The 12,583-nt window shown below is 32.3% G+C and overlaps 2 protein-coding genes across 2 annotated transcripts in view; one reads left to right on the plus strand and one right to left on the minus strand.

Annotated features, from left to right (window-relative positions):
• Positions 1-1,659: 1,659 nt before the first annotated feature.
• On the minus strand, positions 1,660-8,623 carry LOC126742362 (28S ribosomal protein S22, mitochondrial). Its single transcript, XM_050449009.1, has 4 exons — positions 8,334-8,623; positions 3,001-3,276; positions 2,609-2,948; positions 1,660-2,084 (listed from the first exon to the last, which is right to left on the minus strand). The coding sequence occupies exons 1-4, from the start codon at positions 8,437-8,439 to the stop codon at positions 1,781-1,783; spliced, it is 1,026 nt and encodes a 341-aa protein (XP_050304966.1). The 5' UTR covers positions 8,440-8,623; the 3' UTR covers positions 1,660-1,780.
• Positions 8,624-8,756: 133 nt separating this feature from the next.
• Positions 8,757-12,583, plus strand: part of LOC126734564 (USP6 N-terminal-like protein) — a 30,967-nt gene continuing 27,140 nt past the window's right edge. The window contains exons 1-3 of the mRNA XM_050438250.1: positions 8,757-8,904; positions 9,491-9,632; positions 9,769-9,879. Of these exons, the coding sequence (XP_050294207.1) occupies positions 9,607-9,632; positions 9,769-9,879 (137 nt within the window). The 5' untranslated portion in view covers positions 8,757-8,904; positions 9,491-9,606. The remainder of the gene's footprint in view (positions 8,905-9,490; positions 9,633-9,768; positions 9,880-12,583) is intronic.

Genomic DNA, 12,583 nt, shown 5'->3' on the forward strand with positions numbered 1-12,583 from the left:
TATGTATGTGTATTTAGTAATTATGAATTTGCTATAAAAACAGGGTTAAACGCTTCTTACTATTGCGCTTTCAGTAAAAGACACATTCGATTTTAAAATCACTTTCGTTTCATACCTTCATTGCCACTATTCCTTGGCTATATTGATGGTGCTTTTAGATTTAGGAATAGGCGTTTCTTCTTTTGGCTATCATCACGAACTGGTTCTTTTTATGATCGGTTATTTAAAAATGTGTAGTAGGCAACACAATTAAAATAAAATATATCTTGTGAGCACACCTGCAGACCAAATACATATATTCCTTCTGTAGTTTTTACAGCTAGTACTCAGTTCACTAGTCTACATCATAAATTTTATTTAATTTTCTTAGAAAATTTAAACTGCCAAGATTTCTTTGTATCCTTTGAGCTACCTTGAGTGACTCTATTCTATAGGGTTCATAAATTTAACTTGTTTCTGGCGAAATCTATCTTTTTTCTCTGGATTTATTTACCATGTCGTGCTCCCATTGGTTTTTGCCCATAACAATCATGTCATCATTTAATATTTGTACATCTTCCAGATCACCAAATATCTTTTCGACCTGCTCTTAGAACAAATCGAAAAAGAATTATCAACAAGTTTATAATATATAGAAAATACTTTTTTAGTAATATATTTGTGCATACCTCTTTTACAATATTTTTTTTTACAATCTGAGGTTTACGAACAAGTTGAGCTTTAAGATCTTGGGGATCAAGACATATTCTATTATCTTCCCATTATTTTTTTTAACTATGATCATACAATTAATGCTAGCCTGAGGGTTAATCTCATTAATCTTAGCAATAGCTTTACGACCCTATCAACGTCGTTTTTCAAAACAACCCTAATAGCGAAAGGAATCTTTGTTGGCGGGTAGCTAACTACCATAAAACATTTTAATTTGGTGCGATAAACTTCAATGGCCTTGGATAGATCTAATTTGTTAATACGTAGGAGAACTTCTCCAGTGACAGTGCCTTGGATAACAGTTACTATTTTGTCTTAGAGCTTTTTCCTCCATTGTCTCATCTTGGTCTACCATTTTATAATGAATGCTTTATATCTATTAAAGAACGCTCGAAGGATTCAGCATCCTTCTGAACTCTCATTAGGAATATATACGTTTCATAAACTTCATTTATACGTAGTTTCAAATAGGCCTCTGATTCATCACATATTTGTATGGGTTTAGGGTATCATCGGGAGTTAAAATTATACGTATAATTCGTGCTCAAAAGTCAATATGAATTATATTCATGGTGTCTGTTAGCTACCAAATAATCGTTAAATCAAACCAATATAACAATAATTTCGCCTCTGAAAGTCAAAACCAGCTGGTAACTTCACCGGCCCATGGGGATACGACTGCGCCATGTTTAGACTCAACAATTAAAACCGGTAAATATTTTAATGAAACATATTTATTTAGATTTGTAACAATAAAAAAATTAACATAATCCTTCTATTTCAATTCTACAATGAAGCAACATGTATGGTTGTATATTGCCATTAATCTAAATACAAATCTGTTTCATTAAAATATTTAAAGGTTTTAATTGTTGAATGTAAACAGCACATCTAATTTGCAATCTTTGGTCTCTAATCCACAAGAATAAATAAGTAATAGACAACAAGTGTTTTTTATACATAAGGACTCTTTATTACAGATCCAACTATTGTTTTAGAACTTAACAAAAATTATAAATTTATATTCTACTTAGTTGACATACTCGTAATAATTAAAACAAAAATCGGCTTATTTAATACCATGTGCAGCATCTATTTCCTTTTTCAGTTGGAGTTTCTGCGCGATAACATCTTCGTAGGCCTGCATGGCCAGCTCTAGAGATCCCTTTTTGTCAGCTTCTTTTTTAATAAAGTCCTTCACAGCGTCTACGTCTGATTTATTATCAAATTCGATTTTGTGCATTATTGAATATAAATCGATCAATTCCTTAGCCTCTTTAATGTGTAAAGTCTCTATCAGTTCTAGTAGGAGATTGTCGACTTTTTTATGCCAAGCTAAGTAGAAGACTAATGAACCAAAATGCCTTGTGGACCTACAATAAAATATTGAAAAACTATTAAAATTTTCTATAAGATGAAAGCTTTTAATTTTAATCCAGTAAGTAAATCTCCATCATACAGTTTCAGTTCTTCACAGCTTTGAAGAAATTATTTTTTAAGGTGAAAAATGACTCACTAACTTAATGGAGAAGCACAATTGCAGCAAAATTGCCCAACACTAAAATAATGTATAATATTTAAAATCCTGAAAAATTGAAATTAATGGGCCATTTTTACATAAAGTTATAATTTAAAATATTTGAGAAAATATGTGGATAAACATAGATTTGAAAGCTTTTCCACATTATTCACTAGATCTCTCTTTAATTGTTTGAAAAGTTCGTTTTTTTATTAAGCTTAGTCAATTACATTTAAGATGGCTAACTTAGATATCAAGTTTCTTTAAAAGCCTATTCCAATGTAATTTTTTAAGCTGAAATATTAAAAGCAACTACATTCTAATATTTTAAAATAGTCTTATAATATAAACATATATTTTTTCCTCATGCAGACATACCTCAGTAAATCAAATTTGTTATTCTCATTAATGTGTTCATAAGTAGCTGAGACAATTTTCTGATAGTCCGGATCGTCAGGCTCAAATTGGGTACACGCCCTATCCAGTATAAACTCATATTCGTTTTTATTTAGTAATGCTTCCAAATACTGTCCCTCAAACATTTTAGGGGGTTTAATCAATTTCCCCGGACGAGGAAAGTATGCTTGGATAATACGCTGCCTGACTGCCCATTCTGCTTCCTGTAATGTCCCATCAGGTTCTCTGACAACAATTAATCTATCACAGTCTTTTAGGCCATACGTTATATCCGTAAATACCATTCTACTTGATTCCAAACCTAAAAAACAAATATTTTGTGTAAATTATTCTTATGTTTATGTTGGAATTACCTTGTAATGCATTGTCTCTCGCTAACACTTTGGTAGTTACATCCGCTACTTGTATAACAGGGGGTATTTGCAGCAATTCATTTGCTCTATTTTCTGCTTCTTTAAGAGACTCTTGTAGTTCTTCATCAGTCATAAACTTGTACTCTGGATCACTTAGTTTTTGTGTGCCCAATTTTTTTCTTCTGAAAACCTTCTCATTATTAACTCTAGTTAATGACTTAAGGAGCGCTTGAACCTCTGGATTGAAAAATACTGGGGCTGGATTGGTCTTTCCATCTAAGAAATATCAATGATTAAATGTATTTAAGTTAACCTGTCTGAACAGAAGTGGAAAAATATGTTAGAAATCGTAAATTACTAAGCCTACAGAGAAAAGAATGTTTAAGATTGCATGTAATTTGGCACACAAGATGAAACTGAGGCTGACATCAACATTTTCCAAAAAAACAATTTCTTTTTTTGGTTTGTGCAGAGGGATGAAACCTCTTTCTTATTGAAAAGAAAAAAAAAATAACAGTTTAAGGTGATTAAGTTGAGTCTGATTTTCAAGTGAGATACAACAGGAATTTTAATGTACAATCTGTGGGTATTTACTATATTTCAGCTATTTTGTACCAATAATTTTTAGGTGTTTTTGGGTGATTATTGTCCTCAGTTATAAGTATTAATGTAGAGTTCCTAGAGAAGGAAGAGTAGAGTTACTAACTCTATCATCCTAATTTTTGGGACTTAAAATACAGGACAGTCAATAAAAATGTTGGACAAAGAAACATATTTTTTTAATATCTAATTATCATTATTTAATTCATTAGCACACTTGGCCTGAGAAGAAAAATGGCTGTAAAACTAGTTTTATGGTAAAAATTTCATTGGTTTTTCATTTCACATGTTTTACAGAGATATTTACATTTAATAATTCATTTAAATTAAAGCCTTAGAAACTATAAGATTTCATCAAATATTTTTGCTATATTTTGGTTTTTTCTTATTGCTATTACTTGTTTATTTATATATCATTGATAATTGGTCATATTCTTTATAGTTGCCATTTATTATTATTATTGTTTATGTCTTAACTTGTACTCTTGTATATTGGCACTGTCCTTGAAATAAATAAATTATCAATGTTATATTATTTAAATTACTCAAATTTCTCAAGAGCAAATTTTTAATGACAAAACAGGTAGTTTTAGATTTCTAACCTTTTTTAAATATTTAAGAGGATTTTTTTACATAATAGGTTAATTTTTGATAAAATTTTTAGGCAATGGTTATATTATACTGTGTTATAACATTTTTAAATCAAAGAGTTTCTTAACCCTGGAATGCTTGGGGTACATTTGTACCCCATCATTAATCATATCTCAAGTTAAATGGAAGTGGGCGGGGGAGCGAACGCCGACGTCTTAATAGTTTCAAGACGCGGCAAGTCAGTTCGCGTCACAGAAAACAGACCAATGATTTTCCTCTTTGTGTTCTGTGGTTCGCGTGCGACAATTGACATTGGCACACGGTTTTTTTCTTTTCGAGATTTGTGATATTTGGGGTTAGCGCGTACCCCAGTGTAGCAGTTTAGGTTAAATATACTCTGTGATTATTTCGCTTCTCAGTAGATTTTGGTGATTATTATTATATGAGTAAGTATCTTTTTTTTGAAAAATATTTCTAAATATGTCTATAATACTTTGAAAACATTTTAGTTTTTTTTTCAGTTATTATATTTTTGTTTGATTTTTAAGTTATTACTGATTTTCTTTGTTAGGCTGCACGAATAATGGCTGGGCAGAAAAAGTTCTTCGACCTAACAAAGCCTGAAGATGTAGAAATTCATCGCATTCTCTATGAATCTGATTCAGACAGTTTTTCGGATGACAGCGAGGAGGAAGATGCCGTTATACCTGATTTTAGAAAGGAGCCAGAAGAAGATGAAATACGCGGCAATCAAATCAATCTTAATTCTTTTATTGCACCAGAACAGACTCAGGATACCTTTCCATCTGATGCAGATTCGGAAGATGACAATATACCATGGGCAGAAATACAGGCGATCAACAGAGATATGGTGGAAATTTTACCAGTGCCTACCAAATTAAGGGGTAAAAATGGGTTTATGTGGTCAGGTAAGAAAGGCGCAATTCATCGTACACCAAAACGAAATCTGGTTTTGCATTTACCTGGAAACAAAAACGAAGCAAAACATATAACATCGGGAACTGAAGCTTGGAAATTATGTTTCACTGAAGGAAATCTCGATAAAATTACCCAATATACTAATAACGAGATCCAAGTTCAACGATTGAAATATTCAAATAAGAACGATGACCAAGATACTGATGCGCCTGTTATTACGCCAGTAGGTAAGAGACCCTCTTGGACTAAGGATACAAACAGCATTGAACTCCAAGCACTTTTCGGGCTATTTTATTATGCCGGTGTTATGAAAATGGCCGGAGTTTTGACAAAGGAACTATTTGATAAAGACATAGTAATTCCAATATTCCATGCTACCATGCCCGAGGCACGTTTCAGGTTTTTGATAAACTGTCTTCGCTTTGGTGATAAGCAGTCCAGAGCTGAAAGAAAAGAAACCGATAAGCTTGCAGCTTTTTGAGATGTATTTGAGAGGTCAATAGTTAAAATGAAAAACCTATATACTCCTTCAGAATATATTACAATTGATGAATAATTGGTTGGTTTTAGAGGGCGATGTTCTTTTAAAATGTACATCCCTTCAAAGCCCAATAAATACGGAATCAAAATTGTGCTGTCCTGTGATGCCAAAACAGCTTTTGCACTTGATGCTGAAATTTATATAGGAAAAGGTTCCACACCAACGCAATGTTCCTGTAGCTCAGTATTACTGTAATAAGCTAAGCAGTTCTGTCCAAGGAATAAATAGGAACTTGACCATGGATAACTGGTTTACTTCTATTGAGACCACGAAACATCTTTTGGAGAGGAAAATTACCATTGTTGGTACTGTGAGAAGAAATAAAAAAGAAATTCCTGAGTCGTTTTTGGAACTCAAAGAAAGGAATCAAAATTCTGCCATGTTTTGCTACAGTGGACATCTGACACTGTTATCATACTGTCCAACCAAGAGTGCTAAAAAAGCAGTAATTATGCTTTCGACAATGCATGAAAAAGGTGATGAGCCATTTACGACCAAGCGACTGCGGCGGTGTTCTGTGACTTGTCCAAAGCTTTTGATTGTGTGAGTCATAGGATACTGCTTCAGACGCTTTCTGCTTATGGAGTTAGGGGTGTTGCACTGAAGTGGTTTGAGTGCTATTTGTCTGGTCGCGAGCAGTCTGTGTACCTTAATGGTGAGTTTTCTGGTAGGGAGTCTGTGGATTGTGGTGTTCCACAGGGGTCAGTTCTTGGTCCCCTTCTATTTCTTGTATACATTAATGATCTTATTACTCTTAGCATGTGTGGACATTTTACATTGTTTGCTGACAACACAACGGTTTTATGTTCGAATAAAGATCCCAAGCAGCTTGTCAGAGATGTTGCAGCCGATCTTCTGAAATTAAAGCAATGGTGTGATTCCAATCAACTTTGCTTAAATATGTCAAAGTCCCATATTATTGGTTTCAATTTTCAAGCTGAGAGTCTTGATTTTGGTGAGAATGCATTGGACATGGTAGACAATTCTGCATTTCTTGTTTTAGTCATTGATAAAGATTTAAAGTTTTCTGACAATATAATAAAGTTAAATAAAAAACTTGCTTCTGGCTGCTTCTCTGTTAGGGCAACCGTTCATGAACTGGGGAGAGATGTTGCTTGTGATGTGTACTTTGCTTTGTTCGAGTCGCATTTAAGGTATGCTCTTCCATTTTGGGGTGCATGTTCAAATTATCTGTTTCAGTCTGTTTTTGTGCTGCAAAAGAGGGCTGTCAGAAGTTTATTTAAGGCCCATTCTAGAATGCATTGTGGTAATCTTTTCAAAGAGAGCCGTATTTTGACCCTACCATCATTATTTATTTTTGAAACTGCATGTTTAATATTCAAAAATAAGAACAGTTTTCCAATCCGACATCACAGTTATCCTACCAGACAGATTAATAATATTCCCTTTCCTATTCCTCATTTTACATCTATCAAAGATTCATTTATATATCGGGGTTTAATGATTTATAATCACATTAGCGTGGAATTAAGAAGTGTTCAGTCTTTGCGCCAGTTTTGTTGTAAACTGAAGTCATATTTGCTTCTAAAAGCCTTTTATTCAATTGAAGACTTTTTTAAGGCTGAGGATGTTGTGTAGTAGATGCTAAGCTTTTAATCTGTTAATTTAAATTTTGAACATACCTTTATGTGTCCCTTTATCTCTGCTACCTTTGTCTACATGCATATATTTTGTTTTATAAAGATTTTGTTTGTAACATTTTTCTCTTGCATTTTTTTTTTTAGGCATTTTATATGTTGTATAAATTTTTTATATTTGTTTTGTAAAGTCTGATTTGATTGTATTTATTTTCTGAAGCTTTGTCAATAAAATTCGTGTACATGTACCAAATTTTCGACAATAAAGTACTTGAAAAAAAAAAAAAAAAAAGCTACCAGAAATTATTCAATTTTATAATTCTACAAAAGGAGGAGTAAATACTTTGGACCAGTTGTGCCACACTTATTCTACTGGTAGAAAAACACGTCGCTGGCCATTATGTCTGTTCTATCATTTGTTGGATATTCTGGGATATAATTAAATGATTCTTTTGCATGGCTCTGGTGAAGTAAATAAAGAAATTGTAAAGCACAGGAGAGAATACCTCAAGAAGCTTGCCCTTGACCTGGTCAGACCGCACATGATGAGTCATTTGGAAGCTCCAACTTTGAGGCGCGAACTCCGTGAAACCATATGTAAGGTCCTCAAGATAACCACTTCAGAAGAAGTACCTACTAGGCTCACAACAACAGTGGGTAGGTGTGTGCTTTGTCCCAGAAGAGAGGATTGAAAATGGAGAGTAAGCTGTGCTGTATGCAAAAAGTTCGTGTGTTTGCAACATCAAAAAAAAATATGCTCAGTGTGTGCCGCATGAACATTTTATTATGGATGTGCGTTAAAAGTGTTCTTGATAAGATGAAAAGACTCGGTTTAAGTTATTATTTTTCTATAAGTGAATAAAATTTTCATTTTTCTAAAATACGACGTGTTTTATTTGGGGTACGGTTGTACCCCTGTGTAGCAGATGCAGAGTCGGAAATAAGTGTAGCATTCCAGGGTTAAGAGATGTTCTTAGTGAAGACTAGAACTTATGATATGTCTGAACTTCATTCGGGTAGGTATATGCTTGGGTCATATGTATATAGCAAAAATAATTACTTACCATATACTAAAGATTTCAGGTTTCTTATTGTCCTCCAATTACTTTGACACAAGTTTTTCGAGTTATGGAGAATTGCTTGAGCTACTGCATACCCCAATCCTGACATTTTATAATTATTTATGAATCTAGAAATTCGGACTTACACCATAAAGGTAATCAGGTTCTGAGATTTTCTAAGCTAAACATATAGGGAAATTAGACAGAAACTCCGCCAGAATATAAAGATTCCCTCAGAACTTGTTTTTTATATCTGGTTTTAGTTAAAAAAAAAATTAGGTTAAGGAATTTTTGGTGCTTACTACTGCTCGGTTATTCGTGCCTTTAATTTCGGTAAATACGGACGTCAATTAAAGGTGCTCTCACATTGAGCGAGCGATATCTGACCGCGCAGAAATTCATTTGTCGCGCGTCAATATTAGCTTAGCTACGAACACCACATTGACAAGCAGTTTGACAATACTATTGAGTGACAATTGATAGATTTCAGGTGGTGGGTGAAAAGTTTTTTTGTTTTCCCTGTTGTATTTTCCGGAAAAAATGCCAATTGATGTTAAAATAGATATAATTTAAGGTAAGTGAGAATTTTCAAGTATTGATATTATATTTAAATGAGAAGTTACCGATTTTTTCTTAACGGTAATTGTATGTTTCTGCTTCAAGGGAGATAGCCTTTCTAAAGAGGGCAGATCAAGGATGCCCCAAGGAATATATGTGTCTATTCACTTCTGTTTTACAGTCTTTTTTAAATAATTACTTAGTTTAAGGCACGTCTTCAGTTCTTCAGTCAGTATTTTGTATATGAATTTTATATTGGAAATGTAAATTTTGATCAATCAGGATGTAAATGGCCTAGATAGAGATTAAAGATTTTTACCTAGTAAATAAATATGACTATGTTTTTTTCATTTTTTTTCTTATATTATATTATTTAAGAAATGGAGTTTTTTATATTTAATTTTAAAAAAAGTCCAACATATGTATTTCAAAATAACATTCCAACAAATAAATTACTTAAACAGGATGATGCCGCCTCCATAGAGTAGTAAGCTTATGCGATAGTGTGAAAACTTCTTTTTTTTATACTAGATAAGATGTTAATGCTAATGTAACATGTTAATACAATTAAATTAAGGAATAATCAATGCATTCTATTTTAGATGATAGATTAGGTGATCAATGATCTTTATGATTGAAGCCTCAAGTTCCAACATATTTCATAGAGGCATGCTCAGATACTCAAATATTTTAACCTGTCAACAAGTTACTCAATGGGATGAATGAAGAAGACCTGATAAAAAGGTATGCTAATCTCATTGTCTCCCCATATGTTATAATGTAAGCTCTGCATACATCAATATTTATATTGCAAACTGTGTTAAAATTCACAAATAAGCAAACATCTGAAAAAAATCCTAATTTTTTTAAAATTTTCTAGATCTGCAGAGGAGAGGGATAGGATATTTACACGTTATGAACAAGGAAGAGACTGTGCAGAAATTGATGCCTGGGAAGATCCAGCACTTGAGGTTTATCATACAACAGACAGGTACCATTTTACTTATAGCAAATTGAATTGACAACCTGTTATGAGATCAATATACAGGGTATCCCGAAAAGTAATGAGACATAGAACAACAGTAGATTCCTTACATCAAAATAATGTGATTGAGGTCGACTTGCCTTATCCTAACTTTAATAGTAACTGAAATACAGAGTATCAAAATTTGATTTATCATTTTTTTCTCATAGGTCCTGAACCAAATGACATACTGACATGAAATTGAGAACATACAAGTCTTTTTAAAATAAAAATTAAATTTGATATACAGTTTTTGTATTCCCGGTAGAGGGTGCTTGTGTTAGTTTTTACTTTTTTAAATCCCCTAACTTTTTTGCAGCTCCATACATTGGTTTGAGCAGTAACAAAATAATTTCCTTTTTTAATATGACATAAAAAATGTATACCTTATTAAAGTTGCTAGAGGCAACCATTTTTAAAATAATCCCACTTTTAGATTTTCATAATATGTGAATGACTTAAATTTACTAGATTTTTAGCAATGCAATCCCAAATAAAATAAGATTAATACCTAAGGTTATTAATATTTATGTAAAGTGAGAACAATTACCAAATTAAAAAAAAAATGATGTTTTTGTTAATTCTTATATCATAACCAAAGTAAATGATATTTTTTTGTTTTATTTTCAAACAAATATACCAAAAACAATAATAAACAAAGAAACATACAAATAATGCTACTATAACAACTGTTCAAAATGCCCTCCATTAACTTTAATGCATTTTGAAATACATTTAACAAATGACCATATTTTAAAAAGAAGATCCTCATTATTTTTTAACATATTTACAGAATTTACAATTTTTTTTATTTATTTATTTAAAAGTATCAATAGCTAGAAGGCCACTTACAGATACTAACATATGTACCTACATAAATATACATAACTTAATATAGCATAAAAAGTACTGTAATAAATAATAATACAATAACAAAATCCCAACACATCACTGACCAGTTCAGTTCTGTTTTAGTTTATTTAGTATTATTTTTTAAACTGATTCAGACTAGTTCAATCAATGTCAATATTGGAAGCATATAAGTTAAAATATTCACAAAGTTTATAAATGAGAGAATTCTTATAAAGGTTGGTTCATGGATAAGCCAGATACAAAACTAATGGATGGCCAGTGTTAATTTTGTTTAAAGCAAAAGGTAACTGACTAAGAATTTCAGGACAATCTATTTTGTTTTTCAGTATTTTGAAAAGAGTGCACAAAAATATTCTAATTCTTCTCTTACTTAGAGAAAAACCTGCAACAAATGATCATTATCACAGCCTCTATGGGGATATATACCAAATTTCCTAAAATATATGCACTTCAAGAACTTTCTCTGAACTCCTTCAACCATAGCTACCCAGATCCTGTACTGGAGGGACCAAATTTTTTTTTTTATTTATTTATTTATTTATTTTAATAAACTGGATCAACCCCATTACAAAAAAAATATTACAAAGTTCTAACCTAACCATAACTTAAAATACTTAAAATACAAATATGTTTTTACAGGCAATCCAACATAAAATCAACAGAAGAGTTTACACAATCTCTCTAATTTGATTCCTAAAACTAGAGAAGCCAATGCCCACAACTTCAATATTGTCAAAATAAATGCCAAGATCCTTGATTGTATCAGAATACTGAACAGGGCTTCCCTCTATAATAATGGACCCATATTCCAAGATTGGCAAAACTAAGCTATTGAAAAGATGGAGACTCACTTCAAAACTTAGCTCCTTGGTGGTTCTAACAATAAATCCAGAAATTTTTTGGGCATTTTCTACTTTTGATAAAATGTGTTTAGAAAATGAAAGAGTCAGGTCAAAAATCACTCCTAGATCCTTCTGCTGGGTACTCTTTGCAGTTGTTTACCATTAAAGGTGTAATTAAAAATTATGGGACTATTATTTAGTGTGAATGACATACAAGCACACTTACTGATATTTAATCTAAAGCTATTTAATTTGCACTAACTACCAATATCCCAAAATTCATCTTGCAAAGCCTGAAAATCATTCACAAATTGAATCTGAAGAATAAATACACTTGAAATCGTCGGCAAACAATAATAATCCCCTTGCATTTTTAATATTGCAAGTCAGACCTTTGATAGCAGCCAAAAACAAGAGTGGTCCAAGATTGGAGCCCTGTGGAACACCAGAAGAACTTTCAAAGATAAACGACTTGGAACCTTTAATTTCAACATATTGAAACCTACAACTGAGGTATGACTGAATTAGGTACGTAATAGAAGGAGACAGAAAGATTTTTTGGAGTCTCACTCTATCAACTGCTTTCTCCATATCTGTATAGATAACATCAACCTGGGATTTTCCATTGATAGCTTCATGGACATATTAACAGAATGAGACAAGATTAGTGAAAGTTGAATGCGACCAGCAATTTCACTAAATAGGCGCTCAAATATAATCAATTCCAAGACTTTAGAAATAGAGTTTTCATAATAGTAATTGGGCGGTAGTTTGTAATTTTATCTCTAGAGCCAGAGACCTATAGGAATTATTTTGGTACTTTTCCACCTAGCTGGATAACTTGGAAGTATTAAAAAAAGATATCCTAGTGGCTTCAACAAATGGTCACGGCAACCCTTTAACACATACGGTGGAATACCAACTGAAGCCAATAGCCTTGTTCCCTTTAATTTTGT

This window comes from Anthonomus grandis, chromosome 1 (genome assembly GCF_022605725.1).
Source record: "Anthonomus grandis grandis chromosome 1, icAntGran1.3, whole genome shotgun sequence".
In the NCBI taxonomy this organism is placed as follows: domain Eukaryota; kingdom Metazoa; phylum Arthropoda; class Insecta; order Coleoptera; family Curculionidae; genus Anthonomus; species Anthonomus grandis.

Coding starts and splice junctions, on each gene's coding strand:
- LOC126742362 (XM_050449009.1), bottom strand. CDS start 8,439: ATGTCAGGATTGGGGTATGCAGTAGCTCAAGCAATTCTCCATAACTCG. Junction 3,277..8,333: donor CCTGAAATCTTTAGTATATG/GTAAGTAATTAT, acceptor GATATTTCTTAG/ATGGAAAGACCAATCCAGCC. Junction 2,949..3,000: donor GAGAGACAATGCATTACAAG/GTAATTCCAACA, acceptor TTTGTTTTTTAG/GTTTGGAATCAAGTAGAATG.